At 40.7% G+C, this 22,611-nt stretch overlaps 1 protein-coding gene and 2 non-coding genes across 4 annotated transcripts; all 3 read right to left on the bottom strand.

The window, feature by feature from the left end:
* Positions 1–6,424: 6,424 nt before the first annotated feature.
* LOC116059356 (transportin-2-like) lies at positions 6,425–21,892 on the bottom strand. Of its 2 annotated transcripts, XM_031312379.2 has the most exons (25): positions 21,762–21,892; positions 20,002–20,101; positions 19,726–19,801; positions 18,819–18,968; positions 18,417–18,523; positions 17,542–17,675; positions 16,844–16,925; positions 16,537–16,659; positions 16,104–16,222; positions 15,770–15,830; positions 14,691–14,862; positions 14,226–14,378; positions 12,779–13,004; positions 12,417–12,588; positions 12,019–12,105; positions 11,625–11,732; positions 11,368–11,526; positions 11,156–11,243; positions 10,857–10,955; positions 9,691–9,786; positions 9,505–9,580; positions 9,153–9,252; positions 7,858–7,932; positions 7,237–7,385; positions 6,425–7,024 (listed from the first exon to the last, which is right to left on the bottom strand). In XM_031312379.2, exons 2-24 carry the CDS (start codon positions 20,098–20,100, stop codon positions 7,278–7,280), a joined length of 2,670 nt encoding a protein of 889 aa, XP_031168239.1. In that variant the 5' UTR covers position 20,101; positions 21,762–21,892; the 3' UTR covers positions 6,425–7,024; positions 7,237–7,277. The 2 variants fall into 2 exon arrangements, with proteins under 2 accessions (XP_031168239.1, XP_031168240.1); XM_031312380.2 differs by lacking the exons at positions 18,819–18,968; positions 19,726–19,801; positions 20,002–20,101; positions 21,762–21,892 and having other exon boundaries at positions 17,542–17,701.
* LOC116059760 lies at positions 17,434–17,500 on the bottom strand. The gene has a single exon (XR_004107363.1). It is a non-coding gene; the product is annotated as a small nucleolar RNA SNORD41 (small nucleolar RNA).
* On the bottom strand, positions 20,225–20,293 carry LOC116059764. Its single transcript, XR_004107367.1, has one exon. It is a non-coding gene; the product is annotated as a small nucleolar RNA SNORD41 (small nucleolar RNA).
* Positions 21,893–22,611: the final 719 nt, after the last annotated feature.

Here is a 22,611-nt window from a genome sequence, read left to right as displayed (position 1 = left end):
CGTAAATACCGGCGGCTGCTGTTCATTGGAGCAATATGTCGACGCGGCCGCCTGTTTTGGACGGACATGCCGCGCCTGCGTAATGCATGTAACCTTATGTCTATCTCTTTCTTTAACTGTCTATGGTCTATCTTCTCTTAATACATCCATGGTCTATCGAGGCAGGAGATTTATCCACAATTAAAATCATAATTTCTCGCTGAATTTCATTCATTCATCACCAGTCATGTATTTATGAGACAGGATACTTAGTTAAATTAAAATTGCAGGTTTTCAAACCAAAATACCGTATCTTGTGTAGATAGTAACAGTATGCGGCTTTAAGCCTCAATATAACTTAAATGGGCGAGTTCTAAAAAGAAAAAAAAAATCACATATGAATAACATTTTCAGCATTACTGATATATTAATAATTAAATAAAAAATACTTTACCTGACATAACGTTAGGCTAGCATCATCTTAATTGAGTATGAGGGCATACAGTCACTTAACTTTATGTTAGTTTAAAGATGTGATATTAACATTCGCGAGTAAAATATTGTAAAACACCAATTTCATCTGTGAAATGTTATTCCATGTTGCTTTGTTTGGCATTTCTTTCGCATTATCATCCAAAAGTAGCACAAAAGTCTGTCTTTTTCTATGAGTCTTTATGGCGTAGCATTGTTACCTCATCACGTTGTGTTATCAGTTTGCGACATAGACTGTATAGGTTTGCGACTGCGGGTATTGGAACACTTTTTTTTTTATTTGTTTTTTATTTAACCTTTATTTATATAGGTAATCTCATTGACACACATGGTCTCATTCTCAAGAGAGACCTGTTAAGGACAATACACATCAGTTACAAACAGATTATAGTATACACAATATGTATACAACATTTAGCCTAACGAAAGTGCCAAGTAGAGTGAAAACACAAAAGTACTAAAAACAATTGAACATGATTCCGAAGATGTTTTTTCCAGTTCCCCTAACGTGTTTAAATTCCCCTAGTGGGATCAAGTTGGACAGTTAGATCCTGCTGCAGTGTATTCCAGGTTGCGGGGGGCAGAAAAAGAGAAAGCTTTTTTGCCAAGCTGCCTTTTTGACTCAGTGAGTACATTATCATGCTGTCTTATTACCACTCAGCTGTGTGGCAGTATTAGGGGCTGGTTGCAGGGTTCAAAATTATTTTTTGGCTTGTGAGTTAAGCAAATCTACCAGCCACTTGCATATATAACCAGCATTTGGCTGGTAAATCGTGCTAATTTGGACCCTGCTTGTATATGCAGGGGTGTTGGACTGGGGGTGGAAATGGGACTGAGTACCAAAAACATGCCAGAATGAATAGCTGTGGATGTGGGGAGGGGCCCATAGAGAATGCCTTTCTACAGGGCCCAGGACTTTGTGCTACTCCCCTGTGTACATGTGTTGAAGGGGAGTGCAAGGACTGTTGGTGTCCGGCCGATTGTGGTGGGCTGGTCTGGGTCTCAAAAGTCCAGGGCTGTTTTTTTACCCCCAGTCCAGCCCTGGAATACAGAGTGCAATGATGGGTGAGGGGTTTACAACCAGTAATAAATCTCAGTGCTCCGTGATAGACAGTGTCCAACATCTGCAGAGAGCTAGATTTTTCTTTTTCTTTTTTAATTACCTGCTTCATGTAGTTCTACTCGAACATAGGGTCAGTTTCAGCAAATATAACCGAAAGTTAGTTTAAGTCTACTATAAGTACTGCATCTTTAATAATTAGAACATAACTTTGACATTAGTATGTAATACCAAATACCTTCAGGAATTTAGTATCTACTGTGATCTTGCCCCAGGACGTGGACGTGTCATGACCGCCCCGAGTCCCAACCATCAAACTCCTGAGCTTCTAAACCCAATATTACACAACCTTCCTTCTGTTCCTGAGTCATGGCGTTGATGAAGTGAAGTTGACCTTTGGGATATAAAATGCAATCATTTTATCCTATTAGACACTTGTTTAAAATGTTGTCATAATTAGAAATTATTGAGTTGTGGCCAAATATGTTTTGTGAGGTCACAGTGACTTTGACCTTTGACTTTCAAAATCTAATTATTCATCAGTGAGTCCAAGTGGATGTCATTGCCAAATTTGAAGAGATTCCCTCCAGGGCCCCTGAGAAACCCCATTCACAAGAACTGGACAGATGGATGGCTGTTGATGGCACAAAACTGTTGAAACTATAGAGCCTTCATATCAGTGTGGAATCTGGATTTGGCTCACGGGGTTCTCTTATAGTGGTTTACCTCATTATTTGAAGCTTTGGTCACGTTTATTATAGACATCCATCAATGTATTATAGCTATTACAGAAAATCATAAATAGGTCTATGCATTTTCACCATAGACATCCACATATATGGGAACAGCACAATGTTTCACCGTACCCAGACAAAGAATTGGTCTAAACCTGTACCAAATATGCCAGTAATTATTAAATTACATGTGTGAAACTGCACCATGATTGTAGTGGCTGCAGCTTCACAAAAAGTATTTCTTTAAAATTTGTTCACACAGAATATATAAGATTTCAAATACCACTTACCAGACTGAAGGCGACCCCTGTATCCCCTCATTTTTCCCAGCACTGGTCACATTTTCTTTCATGTTAAAGTTGCATTCCTGTTCTTCCCACTCAAAAGATTTGTAGTTCAGCAAACACTTCAATTCTGTAGAAATATTTAATCTAAGTGCCCCGTGATCTAATCACAAGAATGCTCACCATGTGTTAGGATTTGATTTAAAACTCATTGTCATATTACTTATCAGAGAAGGTATTAGTTTATATACTGAACATTTCATTAGTAGTGAGTTGTAAACTAAATGCGCTTGACATTTAAATCCCTACAGCAACATGTAAAGAATTTAAAAAAAAAAAAAAAAAAAAAAGCAACAAATGGTGAAAAAAGTTGACTGTTTATTACTGAGAGTAAATATGTGCTGCCTAATGGGTCATGTGTATGCCAAATTTAGCTAGAGAGGGCAACATTTACGGTGTTAGACTTTCACGTCTCAAATTAGAGTAGTCCAGGCAGCAACATTTAATATTTCTAAAAATGCTTTCTCAAACTGTTTTAATGTTGTAAATTCACTTTAGACTCAAAAACACTTGCACGTAGTTAAGAGTACCCCCCTGATTTAGCATTGCACTTAAAAAAAAAAAAAAAAAAAAAAGGATCAAAAATCAGTGCAGCAGAAGCAGAGATGTCTTTATTCCACATTCTTCATTGTCAAAACCTGGCTCTTACATTACCCACAATGCAACATAACTGCCTCAAGCAAGCTCTAGTAAGCTCACTTACTTCTAACTGCACACCCCCAGATTTCTTTTCATTTTCAAACTTGTAGTCTTCAGCACTTAACTGACACGACTGTTCAAGTTTGTACGCAACTTTTCACACATGCAGTAATACTCTGTAAGAACTGTGAACCGTAGGTTGTGTAAAGTCAGTGGAGTTCTCCTTTAACCAGTACAGACATTGAAGATACAATATTGTGAATTTTGAAACAAAATGCATTGCCATCATCACCTACAAATGCCACCAGAAAGTGTTAACTTCCATATTTTCCGACATTTTGAAATTCTGCTGCAATGTGTGCGATACCTTTGATAGCCTATTGACAGGCCTGAGAGAAGGCAACGTGCCAATTTTTGTGCATCGTCCAGAGGTATCGTCTGTACTTTATTTTCCCGCTAAACATTTTAGGTGACTTGTGTTTTTTGATTGATAAATGGTAAATGCAGAGGGTGTCATTCAGTACATCATATTAAAAGGTCACAGTACCACACACTTAAGTTGTGGTTACTTTTCCGAGTTGTATTCGCTGTCAGATTCTATGAGAAGTGTAAGTCAAATATGCCCTTCACCAGGTGCATTGGAACAAACACTGCCTGCTCAATTTAGACAAAAATGTGGTGTTTTATTCATGAACTCGTGTGCCAAAAATGTCTGGCAACAGTCTCAACTATTTAAAGCTTGAATGAGCTTTTATTGGTCTCGACTGTACTTCACCTTCACACCCAGCCATACCAGCCTTCATTTAAATGTCACTTTGGTTCATTTGCAAAATGAGCAACAAGTCAAACGACAGCTATCTGCACGTCAAATGCACAAACAAACCTGGCAATTTTCAGTTGATCATACACAATACAAAACTTTCAGACGACTCAAAGCTTAATAAAAAAAAAAAATTTATTTTCCCCTATTCACAAAAAAAAAAAAAAATTAAATAAAAAAAGGGATATCTCTGATAACATCCCATCTGCACCACAGTTGAGCAAAGAAAAAAGGTACTACATCAAATTCAATTGCCAGCCTCGATATCAGATTGAAACAAAGTTATGAATTGAGGTTTTCCACATTCTTCTCTAAGGTATGCACCAAGCACAGACTCTCCTTCAGTCCAACCACAACATCAAATTTGACATAATCAAATGGTCCGCTATAAAACAACGAAAACAAATAATTCTTTAAATAAAAAGAATAAAAAAAAAAAAAAAACTGGAAAAAAAAAACTTTTAAAGTCCAAAAGAATTTGTGCACTAGTGCACAAAAATCAAAAACAAAATAAATTAATAAAAACAAAAACCTGTCACATGAGCATCAAAATAAAAAAATAAAAAGACAACCTGTGGACAACTTGCATTTCTGTATATAGCTAAATGTATCACAACATAGTGAGGAGTGGTAAAGCCTTAACTTTTTACCAATTTGTGGCACAGGAGCGGCTCCAAGAACTGATCTGTCCACCCTGTGATCAGTGAGTGGCTGCCTCAAATCTTAATGCTTGCCTACCAGTTAAACCTGGAGAAGATGGCATCAGCATCCACCCTGTAGAGTTCTGAGGAAACTTTACACATTCATTCTGGAACAGATTTGGGTATTTTCCCCATCAGTGATGGTCTTCGATTTAGGAAATTTGAGCTAACTACTATCAAACTGATGTTAACTGGCAGGCAACCGTTGATACTCCCAGTGGCCACATCAACTCAGGCATCAAACTATGCCCGTCCAAGAACTTTATAACTTTATGGTAGGGCTGGTGCAAAATTACATCACATACACACCTTCATAGTAAAAACACCAAACAGCCATACGCACGTTCATTACAACCGTCCACTATGGACAATGACTGAAATATAAAGCTGGATAAAGACCACCACTCTCTCGCATAAGCTAACAAGTGTCAGGGGAGAACTATTAGGACTCAGAGTCAGTGTATTCCCAGGCAAATCCTACACAGTATCAACGGGTGAATATATGGCAACTATCACTAGTTTGATCAGAAGCTGGAGAAGTACCTTATTAATCCAGCAGCGAGTTGCATTGCCATTGACAAAGCTCTTATAAGGTAGATCCCTCCAAATGGACCGGTTATAAAACTAAAAAAGGAGCAAGACTCATTGAAAAGCATGCGATGTTCATGATCAGGAGAAGGTTCGACGGCTCAAGCAACCATCGTTTAACAAAATGCTTTGATGAGAAAGATGGGGACACTCTACCACAGATATGGATTAGTGGTGTACTGGGACATAGATCCAGAAGACTAACCACAATGTCTCCCTCTTAAATCCTATTCAATCCATTTTAGGAGGAGCTAAATTATAAAACTAACTACTGGTATGTTAAGAGGCCTCGAGTCTTACCTAGTCATTTTACCATTGCTTAACAATATCATTATGCTTACTTTAGCAAGCCATTAACAATCCTAAAATCACTTATGGAAAAAAAATATCTCAAGATCAGTTTATTATAACTGTATGTCTTACATTTGAAATTCAAAATTTCTTACAAAAGAAAGTGCATTTATATCAGTAAGAACCAATTCATTCTTGGTGATGTCTTATCGCGCTCATTAAGTCTGTTTTGTAAAGTCTCTAAAAACGAAGCAGCAGCAAAAAGGACTCTCGACTTACCTACAGTATTTGAACTCTTGATGCAGAGATTGATTCTCCAAACAATCAGACATGAATCCGATTGCTGTATTTATCTACCCATTGTTGGTCTTCACACACACACACACACACACACACACACACACACACACACACACACACACACCCTCCATTAAACTAAAGGGACATCGATTAGACAATATGTATGAATGGGAGGACAAACGAACCAAGCACCTGACAGCTTCAAATTATGGCAGCCTCCCCATACTGACGACAAAAATGTAATAAATCAAGTGAGCAACAAGACATTCACTTTAACATGCGTCACTTAAGAGGTGATCATATGCCATGCAATAACTTGGTACAGCGGTGGTAAAACCTTAGAGGACAGACCTACTGCATTTTTTCCCCTCAAATGAGGGTCGGGGGAAAGAGAGACCTATGATTCCAAAGGAATTCAGTAATCGAGGGAAAAGGAAGGAAATTAAATTCAGCTAAATGTACATGTGAAAACAGGATAAGACCCATGTATATGCACACCAAATGGTTTATGCAATTTCGCCGTAAAAGGTGCAAACAAATTGTGCACATTTCCTGCATTGTTACATAGTAAAAGCTTTTGTTTTGTTGTTTTTTAGCCTCTGGCACGAGCCTGTTTAAACACGTCTAAATGTGAGTCTACGGACTACGTGCATTGTGGTGTTTGGGACTGTGGCACCCAATGCTGGTTCAGATAATTCCTTTGTATGTACCTATCTGCCAACCCCCCCAACCCCCCAACCCCCCACCCCACCTATCTTAACAAAATAATCAAATCAAGGAGGGGGCGGTCAAAGCCAGCCTCACCTGCCTAGGATTTCTGCGGTGCTGTTGGCGAAAGTCACTTTTGAGTGTGTTGGATTTAGTGAGGCATTTAATCCGAGAGGTATATGTATATCCCCAGTTTACCCTCCCACACCCACCACCCTCCCTCCCTCAGAGAGACACACAGGGAGCAGGGGGAAAGGGGACCATCCGCTGAGTGAAGGGTCAAAGCCAGTCACATCCCTCCAGCTCTCATTTCTCCCCACAATCTGGGCAGTGCAACGAGTTCCCCAGTAACCCTCCCCTACGTTAACCTGGGGAAAAGACAGAAGAACAGAAAGGGATTTAAAAATCTGATTATGTGACTAAGTGTAGAGATCATATGAATGGTTCGGTGGTGAAAAGTGGGATACTGGATCAGAAAATGTATTTGGGAACAAAATGTATCATTGTTTATCAATGAGCTGGGGTTTTCATCATCTCCAGAAGGGGGTCTGGGGGTAGACTGTATGTTTGCTGGACATACCTAACAGGTTGGTGTCCAGTGTGGACAAGGAGGAGGTTGGGTTAGACGCCGTAGCAGGCCGACAGGCGCTCCTTCAACAGAGGTGGGAACTGCTCTGAGAATTGCTGCCAGTTCTCTTCCCCGACCTGATCCTTAAAGCCATGCAAGATCTTCGAAAATAAAACAGAAAAACATCACGGAGGCTGACTTAGATCTCTCTTTGGATATTTAAAATGGTGGGTTTAAGGATGTATTTTATGCATAGTTGCTGACTGAGGAGATACACCTCTATCTATACAGGATGTAACAAAGCAATTGGCTGTTTGCTCAACATAAATGAGAGCCAGTGAGTAATCGCTTATGCTGTCCTGAACATGAAAAAGTCTTGTCTACGGAGAACTGCTCCCCCTCCCCAAACTGCAAGCTCTGCACACACTTCTCAGACTCAAAAATTCATCCGCAGCATGTTGTCAGATTTCGAATGTCTGATAAGTGATCATCACAGAGTGTGGCAAGTGAGCATTACACATGGAGAGGGAACATTTTATTAACAGCCATCTAAAATAAGGCCCATCCCATTAGATCAATGTGTCTGACGAGATGGAACCAGTGGTATGGTGTTCCTTTTGATGAGGCGCTCACCTTGTAAAACATGTCTCTCAAGTCGTCGTTGGGGTTGACCCAGGAGGCCACAGCGTCACAGAAGAAAATGAAATCCTGGACAGAGAGGGGACTTGTTACGAGTAAATTCAGAGCTCGTGTGAATGGCACAGGGGTGAAAAGTTTCTGGATCAAAAAAATTAATTTGGTCTGGAACGAGGCTGTCAAGTCACTCACTCGACTCGAGAAAGCTACTCAATGAACAAGGCCGAATGAACCGTTCGAGAACTGGGAGGTCATAGAAGCTAGCACTGACACAGCGCTATGGAGATAGCTCTGGCTATGTGAGACTCTCTACTTGCAGGAAAAACTACAAATCGATGCAGTCACAACACATTTCTATAACATCCTGTTGGGCTTAATATGTAGCCTACAAGAATGGGCTTATTACAAATGAGATGTTTTACTGTATACCCCAAAACATTGTATCAATACTCAGCTTACCACTTAAACTAGGCTTGAGTTGGAGGATGATACTGAACAAACGAGAGCGCAACGTTTGACTTCACCAGTGTTATTTTTTCCTTCTTCTGAACGAGGGCCAGATTTTGGTGTGTTCATGAGTTTTAGGCCTAAGTCATGCATTTAAATATATATTTTATCTTTATTAATGTAAACTTATGACTGGTAAATGCATTGAATTAGAGTTTTGTGGGACAGGCAGCTACCCTGGAAATCCAGAGTTCTCGCGAGAGCACAAATTGAATTTGCTCAGCGAGTCACTCTGGCATTCAGTAATGATGCTCATTAACTATGCCCTTGTAGCAAGCTGCACCAATCACATCGGTGTATCTGATATAGGTGGGCCAGAGGCGAGCTAAACAGATGACAGTTTAATCTACCAGTTAGCTCCACTGGTAGCTAAGCGTACGGGGCTCTGGATACGTCACCCCGTGTATCGTTGTGATTGGGTCGTAGTATTATCCAATTGCGTGCAGTGAGATTTTCAAATGCATTCTTGGTGCTGCCTCTCGAGTTGGGCCATTTTCATTACTCAATGCCAGATCCTTAATCTTTCGGATTTGGGTCTGGATTTCCAGGCTAGCGGGCAGCAGCTGTGTTGCAGAAGCTGATGTACATGTACTATAGTGTCACGGAGAAACTGATGCTCTATTTTGCAAAAAGTATCAATACTTTTTTTAATTTTCAAGTCGATTACACGCATCAACTCGAAAGAACCGATTCTGTAAAAGAGTCGGTCCACCCACCACTAGAGGAAGGGCGCCCCTATCTCTAACCCCTGCAGCCTCAACAGCTTTAAAGCACACCCCCCTCACCTGCACCACTCCTGCAGGGTTGACGCCAATCATCACACAGATTCCCCTGAAGGCGGAGTCTTTCTCCTCGTTATCTCGGATATTCCTCAACGATGTGCACCTGGGAAGAGGTAAAATGACAAGACAAAGGTGGAATGTATTAATTCGGTTGCTGCGGGTCTTCATGATGAGCGAAAATTGAATTTATAACACACCGCATATTTTCTTCTTTCAACAAAGAAACTAAACTGATGAAAGTGCATCCCTACATAGTGCAAAAAGGGCTTCTTGGACTTGGACCAGAAAATAAAAGAATAGGCCTTACTCTAAATCAATGAATTGAGTATGTATTTATTATATATATTAATCTCACCATGGTCTAATGAATTGCTGCAGCTGTGGTGCCACCTCCTGGGGACAGACATAACCCAGTCTGCCAATTGTAATGGCTGCACACAGGGAGACAAAAAAAAACAACATTCACATTAACTCCCAAGACACTTCCCAACATTTGAAACGCATGTCCCAACCTATAGAGTGTCTATGGCTGTGTATGTACCTGTGTTTTCCAGCAGAGTCTTGGGTGTGTTGGGTCTATTGATGATCTCAACTAGGTGTGGCAGAACCATTCCCACATACGGCTGCATCTCTGCACCTAGAAAAACATTAAGAACACAGTTTATTCAAAAACGCATGATTAATGCTTATATATGTAGTAGTCCAGGCACTGTTTTTTTGTAATATAGGTTTTTTTTTTTTATGTATTGATTGCTGTTGCAGAGTGAGCAACATTCTGTTCATTATGAGATTTCTGTAACCAGAACCCTAAATGTCCAATGTATTACAGGATGAATCCTTACAGCTGCCATCATTGTTACAAAAGGTGTCCGCAAATTCAAAAGGCATCAAAGGCAAAGTGTTGATGCAAAGACATCAGCACAGGAATGACTCCAACTCAAATAATTGTATAGCATTATTATTAGTAGTATCGCAGTTTGCATAAAAATAAAAAGGCCAGTCTCAACATCTCTAAAGGAAACTCGTTAATTTAGTTGTTGGTCTAAAACATGAGTGGTTTGCTGGTGTCCCTTCGCTCACCAGGACACTTGTGCCTGTGCCTTAACCCTTACCATAACCTAATTCTAACCCTCAAACAGCCCTTTAAAGTTGCGGGGTCCAGCATTTTGGCCCCACAAGTACACTGGGCTCCCGGTTTTTGGACCCCACGAATGTAGTTAAACCACACACACACACACACACACACACACACACACACAATTTCATAAAAGAAGTGTTACGGCAGAGAAAAGTGGAAAGACCCTGTTCGGCCTGTTCTGATAGGTAATGAATGGGTAACTATGAAAAATTCTTCAAAGTCCAAGAACAATTAATGCCAAAGAGGGAAGACTAAGGCGGTGCTGTTTGCACAGATCTGTTTGCGCTTGTCGCACACAAGCTTGCATGCATGTAAACCTGCAGATTCAAGACGGAAAACACTCAACTGTGCCACCTACCACAACATTAGGTGTGCCATATTTGGATCAGAAAATATAGGAACAAAATGTATCATTGTGTGTCAATGAGCTGGGTGTTTCATCATATCCAAATACTGGGCACTTGTCTTCAGTGGATACAAACATTTGTAAAAAATAAAAAATAAAAAAATAAAATAAAATGAAGAACAAGCATCAACAATAAGTGTGACCTGCTTTCTCACCCACTCACCCATTTGCATGGAGATCTCGCCAATGGCCCAGGTGGCATTGTTACACACTGAGATAAACTCTGGGTTCAGGTTGAGCCCCAGGATGGGCATGAACTCAGCTGGGAGGGAGTACATGGACACACAATGGTTACAATACAAACAAAAGTGACATCCAATCACTTGTGCGCGCACACACGAAATTCCTTTACAACCGCACAATCAATCAATGCGGGGTACTAACCAGATGTTAGAGGACAGGTGATGTAATTCAATCTACGTGTGGTGGAGGTTAGTCAGAGCTCTTATAAAGCACACTCACCAATGCAGGGCTTAACATGGAGGAAACACGCCTTGGTTAGATCTCCCAGCAAAGCGAAGGAGCTTTGCCTCACCTCAGGCATAGTATCCTGCAACACAAACCAGACACCTTAGTGTTACACTTATGAACATGTCCAGGTTCAAAAGAAAACATACTGTAATTTTTTACATCTATAAAAATAGAGTATAACTAACGAACACAATGCCTCATACCTGCATGCACTGGAAAAGCAGGGTCATGATGTTCGAGCGGGCCACTAGCTGTTCCACGTGACCCCCCAAACCCTCAGCCAGGCCGCTCAGCAGATCCAAGGCCACAATCATAAAATCCTTGTCAGGAGCCTCGTACTGGTCTGGATGCTGGTTGTACATCTGTACAGACAAGGCAGATTCAGTTTCATGGTTTCTTCTGTACCTCTGAAAATAGTTCACTAAATACACAAACACATTCATTTACTTTGCATTCTCACCATAGCCTGGGCTAGTGTCTTCTGGACTAGTGTGACACAGCGCTGATAGACAGGCTCACAGTAAGGCAGAAACCCACTCTGCAGGGCGGTTGCTACTGACGACAGACACTGGAAGAAACACATATGCAAAATGTGTTGTCTGTGGTGTATGCCCAATAAAATAGACATGGAAGCAATCAAACAACTTTATCAATTCATTGTTTTATGGCAATAGACACTCCACAATTCAACGATAATGTTCTGTGTCTTTTCAGTGTGAAAGAGCTATGATGTAAAAAGCTCAGACATAATCTGAACCAAACATGGCTCAGTGTGTCAGAAAAATGTGCCCAATTGAAATAAAAATTAAAAATCAACTTCAGTGCAAGTATTACTTTAAAAATCAACTTCTCACCTCTAGTAGTGGGAAGAGATCCTTGTCTTCATCCTTCAGCTCGTTCCACTTGGCAATAAGGGGGGGCATCAACTTCTGAATGTACTCCTGAGGAACAATATAAAATTGGTATGATCAGGGTTTCCCTTTCCATTTAAAGTATTTGACAAAGACATATGATTGAAGTTTTAAACACAATGTCAATCTTTTAGCTTTTTCTGCAGAGTCAGATGCAAAGCCACTCCATCTGTCTGTTCAATATAAAGCTACAACTAGCAGTTAGCTTAGCATAAAGGCTGAAAACTGCTCTGTCTAGCAGTAACAAAAAACACAGCTTAAAAAAAATTGTTTTCTATCTTGTTTGTTTAATCCGAAGTGCAAAACAAATGAGTGCAGGTCTAAATTTCACAGGTACTTACAGGCTGATTGAGGTGGTGACCCACTGAGTCTGCTAGAGTTCCTATGGCATCGTAGAGAATGAGGAGATTTTTGTGCTGGTACTTCCCAAAGGCAAACACCAGTGTGTCCAGGATAAAGCTCAGGTAGGGCACCAGCTCTGTGCACGCCTCCTCTTCTAGGGTGGCAAACGCGCTGAGAGAAAACCCAAGATGGACATATCAATATTTATTTTCAGGTATAGTTCTGCCAGTCTAGGAATGATACATGCGGGGTGAGGATCAGAAAGCAATATGGGAACAAAGTGTATCATTGTTAATCAATGAGCTGGGGTTTTCATCATATCCACATAAAAAAAGGAGTAGAGAAGTGTTTAGCTGCTCACCTGCAAGCGGCCTCTTGCACCCTCTTGTTGCCGTCCAGGATGCGCTTAAGAAGCTCTGTCATAAGGGGCTTGAGGTAGGAGTCAGGGGGCTGGGAGACAACCCAATGTGCATAGCGACTCAGGGTCCAGCAGGCAATGGAGCGCACCAGGGCCTTTTTGTCGCAGAGACACTGGATAAGGTGGGGGATCAGCTCCGGTAGGTAGGGCACCATGCCCTGCATGCAACCTGTGGCGTGGAGAGAGGAGTGAATAATTACAAGTGAAATGAATAAGTTGTAATTAATAAACGATAACAGATTTCCCCTTTATAGTACCTTCCTTCCCACAGGGTCGGACAACACATTGTACAAACTAGTACTTCGAGGATAACTAGTAGTATGAATGAGAGCGACTGTTGGAAGCTTCAAGTTGTTCTTACATCAGATATACACTTGAGTCATGTGTGGACAGGCTTTAGATAAAGCAGTGTTTGCTTAATTTAACCAAAAAAGGTCTATATATCCTATTAGATTTTAACTGGGTCAGTGGAATATGTATTGTCACTCCAGATGACTTATTATGGCCTCTCAGCACCATCTGGCAACATTTGTCCTGAGCCTCTGGCTTCACCCTAGTCTATTTATTCCAAAAGTGGAGAGACATTTGTTCAGGCATAGGTAAGGATTTGCTTAGCTTGTGCAAATCTGGATCAGAAAATATAGGAACAATAGGTATCATTGTAAATCAATGAGCTGGGTTTTTCATCATGTCCAGAAGCAACTCCATATTAAAAAGAGACTGTCAAGAGAACTGCTGCTCTCCCAAATTATGTTTGAAAAAATAATTACTCCTAATGTTTCATATACCTCTTTCACACCAATAACAAGGGTCGGTTGATGTGTATTAAGGAGTGTGCCCCTCCACAGAGCATACTTTTGTCATATGATGACCAGGTCATGAAAATATTATGTGGAAGTGTTTTGTAAAACCTTGATAGGCTACAGGTTGTTTTATGCAAAGGAAGGAAGGAGCGAGATGGCTGAAGGAGACATGTGCCTAGTTACTGATTAAATACCAATCTGTTCTGTCAATGAAAGCGGTGTTCAACAGAAATGCATTAAAATAAAAGCAATACGGAAGGAAATGAATGACCGAGTAGGAAATCACGGCATGTGCTGTACAGCATCTGAGCAGCTGACTTTATCTGCAGAGGTCCCGGGACAAACTGACATTTGACTGACTGTTAAACACAAAGTAAACTCTGTTTGAGCCCTCTGTGTGAAAGGGGTAATACCGTTATTTAAATGTTGATAATGAAATTTTTTTTTCCAACAGAAATCATCTAAAAACATACATCTTATTTCAGCTTTTATAAGCAGTCAGACATTTACAATAAAGGATTAGATACAGCTCACTTTTCTGATCTCTGATGACAAATCTGTGAGAAATCTAGTCCTGCAAGTCTTACCCTCAGCTATTGCCCCCAAAACCAGGATGCCAGACTCCTTGATGACCCAGTCGGGGTGGAAGAGCAGGCCTTTCAGGAGCGGCAGGAGGTGGGGCAGCAGCTCGTCACGAAACACGTTGGCCAGCACGTCCAGGGCTGCAGCTGAACACTTCCCTACATCCAAAAGAAGAGCCCACTTACAATCCTTCTTAATCCCCCAACCTGCTGGTCCTTTGTGTCACAGGTGACTTGAAAGCAGAAGATGTTTTAGTTGTCTAAACTGAGTATGCTAAATTTGGGTTGTTAATACCAACAATTCTACCTTTATTCAAATTATTGTACAACCTGCCGAAAGATGCATGGAAGAGATGGAGATGATACGCAAAAGACACAAGATGGATTCAGACCCAAACCGGCTAAATGTACAATAGCATAGCACAAGAATTCCTATTCAAGTCTCTGTAACTGCATTTCTTCATCACTTACGCAGGTTCCAGTCCGACAGTGTGTCGTCATCATCGTCGTCGTCATCTTCAATGTCCTCGCCCTCCTCACCCTCCCCTCCTTCATGCTGCAGAGTGACAGTGCGCGACTTGTGGAAACGGGGCTTAATATCCTGATCGCTATCTGGTACTGCCTCGTCCTCCTCCACATCGCCCTGGACAAACGCACAAATTTTACTTCAGCTGCATCGTTACATGTACTTCGAGACACTTTTTTTTAAAAAAAAGCCCCAAGACCAGTTCTAAATCAGCATCTTTCTCCCGCGTTATTAGCTGTAATTTTGAATGCACGTTTTGCGGTCATTGTATATTACTATTGAGCAACAGCCTAGCACAGAGCCTCGGCAAATCTGGATCAGAAAATATAGGAACAATAGGTATCATTGTAAATCAATGAGCTGGGTTTTTCATCATGTCCAGATGCAAGACGGACTCAAAAGTCCAATTCCATGTTGAAGATACTCAGCCTGTCAAGAGGACTGCTGCTCTCCCAAATTGTTTAAAAATAAATAAATAATTAGATTCCCAATGTTTCATACAGTGTCCAGCCAAAAAATCTGATCAGACTGATCCCTGCCTTTACACACAAATACATATATATGCACATATGGTAAAAAAAATAATTAGATTCCAATGTCTCGTACAGTATCCCTTTAAGGACCACTGTGTAGGATTTAGCGGCATCTAGCGGTGAGGTTGCAGATTGCAACCAACTCAATACCCCTTCCCTCACCCCTCCCTTTCAAAGTGTGTAGGAGAACCTATGGTGGCCTTCACGTAAAAACACGCAAGGCCCTCTCTAGAGCCAGTGTTTGGTGTGTACGTTCTGGGCTACTGTACAAACATGGAGGGATTCTAAGTTTTAGGTGGGTATACACTAATGAAAACATAATTGTGATTATATTAATAGAATAGATAGATCCCCCTAAATCAAACACTTTTAATACATGTTTTAAAACATCGAAGACTATGAACAAAAGTAATCAATTCACAATATAAGGACATATTGCTGTGTAAAAAGGTATTTGTATAAAAACAGTACAAGTCTGAGAGAGAGCTTACCTTTAACAGTATGATGTCTATCTCTGAATACTTCATCCCATTTACCAAGATAGGTGTCAGTCTATATGAAGGGGAAAGACTTGCGTGGTTAAAACGGCCGATCTCACGTACAAGCTGATAAGTGGTTGACTCTTTAAATGATCAAAGAATTGAGTGTTTAGTAAAACCTAGAGAGGGTATAATAACAGTTTAACTTCTATTGTGAGAACCAAATCTTTTTGAAAACACACAGGCATATAACATATTGACAGAGGTGTGTGCTGATATTTTATGGCATCTGGCATTATCAACACAGCACACGCATTACATCAACAGTGGTTAATATGCTACTCACTGCACCAGGTGTCCAGACAGCATCTCCTTACAGATGGGTTGCTCTGCTAAAGTCAGCCAAAACTCGCACGCCTCGAGAGCCACGTTCTCATCGGGGTCCTGGGTCCTCTGCAGCATGTACTGCAGGAGATTAGAAAAAGTATGTGCTTGAGACTCGGAAAGGCTTAGCTGACACACCATCAAAAAATGAACCGACATCGAGAGAATAATGCCACTATTAGGCAACAGCCTCACACAGAGCCTTGACGAATCTGGATCAGAAAATATAGGAACAATAGGTATCATTGTAAATCAATGAGCTGGGTTTTTCATCATGTCCAGATGCAAGACGGACTTAAAAATCCACTTAATTCTAAGTGGAGCGAACTACGAACGTGGCCTAAATGTTCTACCACATCTAAATTGCATTCAAGGGGTCTACAGCTACAGCTTACCTGGATGATGCTGTGCATGTGGGGGATGAGGCGGTCAATGCGGACCTCCAGTAACATGACCAGGGCTCGGCACACGTTCTTTCGAACCTCAGAGTCCTCATCTGCTGCCAGCGCAAACAGGCTCTAGTAGGGGAGAGGAGAAATAACACAAGACAGACATTTTTTATAAGCGGGGTAAAAGAAACACGACAGATGACCAACAAAACAGTTGGACAAAGAAAAGCAAAAAAAAAAATGAGGGAGATGACAAACAACTTTCTCCCATCTGCTATTCAAAACAAAGCAATAGTCTTATTTTCCTCAGTACCTCTATGAAGGTGTCAATGTTGTCCATTAGGGCCTGGGCTCGGCCAATGATGAACTGGTTCACGCAGGCGATGGCATGGGACCTGCAGCGACCCACAAGGAAAATTGATAAAGCCAGTGTAACATTAACAGTCAGGGCAAACAAGAGGTAGATTAGTGACGAAAATGCATAATGTGTCACTTTAATAAACATGTACCATAGGGCTGGGCGATAAATCGATTTTATCGATTAACTCGAATGTGTAGTTAACGTCGATTTGTGTAAATGGAATTCTTTGTCATCTGCAGATTGATTTTAAGTAGGGGAGAAAAAAAAATCGATTTAAATCGGATTTTTTTTTTTTTTTTTAATTTAAAACCGGGGATTTTTTTTTAGGCCATATCGGCAAGCCCTAATATACCAAAAGCAACATTTGGCATAGTCCTTCCTTGTTTTGCTAAACCGCTTGACAGTGGGAGCACAAAACTAGAATGAATGTGTTTTGGCCACAACAAGTAAAAATATTGCAGTGAGAAGAACTTTGCAAATTAAATCCTATTGGCAATAATTTAACTCTTGAGAGGGGTGAAGTGACAGTAAGGTCAGAATATCTGGATCAGACAGTATGAATACGAACACCTTCATTGTCAGTCAGATGTTATTATGCATCACGTCCAGATGATAATGACAATCAAAATGAGTCCCTTTCTCTCCTGTACCTAATCTTGGGGCTGCAGTGCTTGAAGAACTGGAGGAATTTTGGTATCATAATGTTGAGAGGCCTGTTCAGAGCATCGCTGTCCAGCAGCTCCGACGAGTCCTCGCAGATCTTCTGCAGTGCTCCAAACGAGCCCTGAGACACGGACATACACAGAGAGGCTGTCAAATCAAGCGCAAACATACAGGGACACAGAGGAGAGAGTGAGACTGCATCAGAAAATAAAACTGTAGCGAAAGTGCTGAGTGCACTGTACTGACTTTTCATCTGAATATTTAAAGAATTCATTGTAGTCACAAGTGCAAAACATTTCTCAAGTCATTTGATTTTCTCACGATGGGCATTTTCTATGTCAAACACAATGGTGAAAAAAGTATGTGTATGAGACTTGGATGTGTGAGCTGACATTTTTTTTTTTTTTTTTTTAAATGAATAGAGATTGATAGAAAAATACCACTATTGAGCAACAGCCTAGCACAGAGCCTCGGCAAATCTGGATCAGAAAATATAGGAACAATAGGTATCATTGTAAATCAATGAGCTGGGTTTTTCATCATGTCCAGATGCAAGACGGACTCAAAAGTCCAACTCCATGTTGAAGATACTCAGCCTATCAAGAGGACTGCTGCTCTCCCAAATTGTTTAAAAATAAATAATTAGATTCCCAATGTTTCATACAGTGTCCATCCAAAAAAATCTGATCAGACTGATCCCTGCTTTTACACACAAATACATATATACATACCTATAACCTAAGCAAAGGTTTAACCAAGAAAATAGCTGTGTGGGTGTGTAAGGCTTTAAAGGAAAGTGACGAAAGTTTTATGGCATATAAAAAAAGAAAAAGAACAAGGGCAGAGCAGGGTAAGTGCAGACCTCGCAGGTGTTGTAGTCATCGGAGTTGAGCAAGTTGCAGAGCTGGGGCAGCAGCTCAGGCCATGTTTGTAGCTCTCCCTTGGAGGCAATAGTAGTGATCAGGATGCCTAGAAGAGCAAGAGAGAAGCAGAAGATACCAGACGTCAGATATTGATTTATAATTAACGGGACCGTGAGCAGTTGCCTTTGTAGCAGCGGCCCTTGTAGCAGCTCTGGATCAGACAGTATGAATACAAATACCTTCATGGGCAGTCAGGTGTTTAATGTTTTTATGCATCATCTCCAGAGGGTAACGGAAGGAAAGCAGGCAGAGGAGCATGTGTATGGGGTGTGTGGAAGGAAGCTAGCCCACAAAAATAATGCCACATGCCAATACAATGCCCACAAAACGCACAAACTCACCAATAGTGGCACGAATGAGCGGTGAGGGGTCACCGATGTTGTTGAGACATTCCTGCTTGATGAAGTCAGCAACAGTTGGGGGGAAATTCTGGTAGTGGGCCTTAACATTGTTCTTCAGTATCAGACCGCTCAGAGAGCGGGTCGGCTCATCTGAGGAGAGGAAGACATTTACAAATAAGCTGACAAGACAATACAAATGTATCCTGATAACAATCCTTCCAGAAAAATGCGGAGTTTTTTTTTCTTGGTTATGCAGTACGTTTTCTTAAAAAATGCAATGGAATATGCGGGATATTTATGCAACTTTATGCGATGAAATTGCGGGAACTTGCAAAAACTGCGGCTTCATCGTGGCTCCATCGCGGGGTTTGCAGCTTTTCGACGATGTTCACGTCGCGTAATTACGTCACTTCATAACGTTCCCATGGCAACAGGGGAAAATGGCTGCTCTTGTGAGAAGTAAACGCAACATTTTTCAACTTTTTTGCAATGAAAATGCGGGGATTATGAAATCATGCAAGCCACGCATATTTTACGCGGAGATCTGCAATTTACGCGGCAAAAGTGCGCGTATTTGAAAAAAAGGGGCCCCTGCATAAATATGCGGACTTTGGCTGATTATGCACTGAATTATGCGATCGCATAATCACATTTTTCTGGAGGGACTGCTGATAACCAGCATTGATGCATCAATCCAACAACCTTTTCCTGTTCAGATACCAGTTTTGAGTTCTACCTGAACTCGGGAATTTTTCTTTTCACCGTGTGGAACTGATTGGGATCATTTTTTTCCGATAAGGTCATGTGTCAATTATGGCCGAAGACATTCACTCAACATATATTTTCAGGCCTGTGCAATTTTTTTGGTGGTTTAAATTGATGAAAGAGGACACACACGGCTACTCACCTTCAGTTTTGAGTCTCGTGAGAACAAAGATGAGATAGTTGTTGAAGTCGGGGAATTGGTTGAGTTGTTCGAGTTTCTAGCATGATAGTTCAGGAACATTTTACTTTGAGCATTGAAATTAAGCAACTAACCTTTAATCTCTATGCTAAGTAACATGTTAAAAAATAAAGAATGACGGAATCGTCAATACGTTTTATATAAACATATGCAACTGCCCACCCACTCCACTCCAGGCAACTACAATAAACACCCTCAGATTGCACTGTAGTAGGATACTTGTTGGACTGCTCTCTGCGTGACTGTGTTGGGTGACTGCGAGTCTTTGAGCAGTTGGAGGACCTGCTGAAGTCCCTGCTCATCTGGCTGCCACTCCATCCTGAAAAAGCAGTAAAAAAATGAATAAACATTAACTTCGTTCCATACATGTTTTCCAGTGAATTCTTATAATGTACATATATTACAAACTACAAGTAAATAGAATTAGGTTAGCAAGTGGTCTTTGGATCAGACAGTATGAATACAAACACCATCAATGGCAGTCAGAAGTTTTTTGATGCATCATCTCCAAAGTCCACATGTATGGTTTAGGAAAGCAATGTAAAAGGACACAATGCACAGAACATAATGAGAAAGCTCCATTGCATGCAGTTAAGTCTGCTTACACTATAATGACTCATAATGCAAATCAGACTTTTCAAACGTGTCTGCAGAACTTCTACCTCCAGACTTTATACCCAAATAGTGCATTTAACCTTACCTTGTATCATATGATGTAATTCAAAGTCTAAAATAGCTTCAGTAATCATTGTGTGTCCAAATCATTTGCTGGTCCTATGCTGATCCTTTTTTTAATGATCCTTTTTTTTAACCAGTTATGGCAATACACTACTAAAAAGAGCCCCTGCTTAATAATCTGAGAAGTTATATAAACCTCTACAGACACTACTTAGTGTTATCTTCTTACTTAATGTGGCAAATGTATGCACATGGTGGTGTAGGTTCGAAGCGGACAGTGGCCCACTAAAGATAGTTAAGGGGAAGTTTGAGATATATAATATAAACGCAGCAGCGGTTGGACTCGGAAGGTCACCAATACAAACATCTAAAATTGTAATTGGAAATCAGCTTGCGGCACAAAAACTAGGACATTAGACAACACGTCCAGCTAAAATCTCTGTGACCCGGCTTAGCCGTTCCAAGTTAATCCTACCCCCACCCCATGCCACCCGGTCCGTTGGTCTAGCTAAATTGCAGAAACGCTTTATGTCTCAATATTTCTCGTTCAAGTTAGTATTGTACAATACGTGGGCATGAGTCTCGCGATTTACGCGAGGGGTCGTATTCATTGTGGTTGGTCAGTGAGAAAAGTCATCGGGGAATAAGTTAACGTTATATAGCTAGCATATAAGCTATGTAGCAGGGCCGCCATGTCAGCTTCCTAGCTAGCAGTCTGTCTGGTTTAGCTAGCTACATCAACTAACGTTACATTAGACTGGGCTGGTTATTTTACTCTCATTGTAACGTCCGTAGTCGATTATATTATCGGTTGGTTATGCACCATTTGAGATGCCAATACACAGTTGATCGAAGCTACCAAAGTTGCCCTTCTTGTTCGGGCCTGGTCGACAGGGCAGCTCCAGGCGGGGTAACGTTAACCTTAGTCACAATGTGCCCGGCATTAAAATAGGCAAATACTGCCATTTGGTATTCATATACTGCCCTGTACCAACTTGTCCTTTTAGAATAAGATAACATCTGAATGGCAACGTAAGGCATTGTGGTTAACATATCGTTGGCAACCAGTAATAGGTACAAACTTGGTGAACACGTTTTGCGAGCTAACTTAGCCGCTAAGCAGTTTCTGCCTGGCAACGCTAGCTAGCTAATGCTAGCCAGGCTAGCGTTAATGCTATATAACGGACACTTGCTTTAATTATCGCTTTATCAGAACACCTTACTCGATGAGGCGGTCTGATCGACGTAATATATGTCTAAAACGTTTTCTCAAAGTACAAGCCTACTGATACTGTACCTACAATATTGACTTGGACGTTGAATTATCGTACTGGGCCGCTCTCCTCCCGTGCTTCGTAGCGGTTCTTCTTGTTCAAAAGAGCACGCCGACTGAAATTGTCCTATGGCGGCTTCCGTTCAGTACACATTTCGCTAACTACGCGAGATTACAGAAGCCCCTTTGGGTTTTTTTCCACACTTTTAAAATAGTAGTTAATGATTAGGCACAAAACGTAACACACAAATAATGTGGGCTTACAAATAACCAATTAAATAAGATTAAATTATGTTACATTAAATGTATATATTTATAAATCATAGATTGCAGGATGTGGATGGGGTTTTGATCATGATATTGTGATCAGTATAATCTCATCACTCAACTCGGCATTTTGTTTGCATTTCAAATGATCATTCATGTCATTTTTATTGCTGGGAAAGATGTGCAGCAGATCTTTTAGACGAGTGTATCTTGTAAATTCAACACTTCAACACTTTTCAACAGTTTCTAGTAAATAATTCATTGAATATGCACATTCACCATCCGACACTGGTGTGTTTTGTATATGTGTCATGCTGTTGGATAAGGTGATATGTGTTGTATATTGTGGCTTCATGTGTTTTATTATTAGGTGTAATACTTTATTATGGCTGCGAGATGACTGTATGGGAACTGTGCTGTTACATATTCTACCATATTCAACCAGAATGGCTGTGTTGTCACTAAAGTGAACTACTGTAAATTAGTGAGTTAGAAACTCTGCAGTCAGACCCTTATTAAAATTGTTATGCAATCACATATGACAGTTGCACTTATGTCTAATGGACATTTTACATATCAAAGTATAAAGTTTACGGTACGGTAGGTTTTTC

This window comes from Sander lucioperca, chromosome 21 (genome assembly GCF_008315115.2).
Source record: "Sander lucioperca isolate FBNREF2018 chromosome 21, SLUC_FBN_1.2, whole genome shotgun sequence".
Lineage (NCBI taxonomy): Eukaryota > Metazoa > Chordata > Actinopteri > Perciformes > Percidae > Sander > Sander lucioperca.
Note: the sequence above shows the minus strand (reverse complement) of the source record. Positions and strands in the feature narration are given on the sequence as shown.

Coding starts and splice junctions, on each gene's coding strand:
- LOC116059356 (XM_031312379.2), bottom strand. CDS start 20,100: ATGGAGTGGCAGCCAGATGAGCAGGGACTTCAGCAGGTCCTCCAACTG. Junction 12,589..12,778: donor GTGCAAGAGGCCGCTTGCAG/GTGAGCAGCTAA, acceptor GTTTTCTCTCAG/CGCGTTTGCCACCCTAGAAG. Junction 11,733..12,018: donor ATCTCTTCCCACTACTAGAG/GTGAGAAGTTGA, acceptor TGTTTCTTCCAG/TGTCTGTCGTCAGTAGCAAC.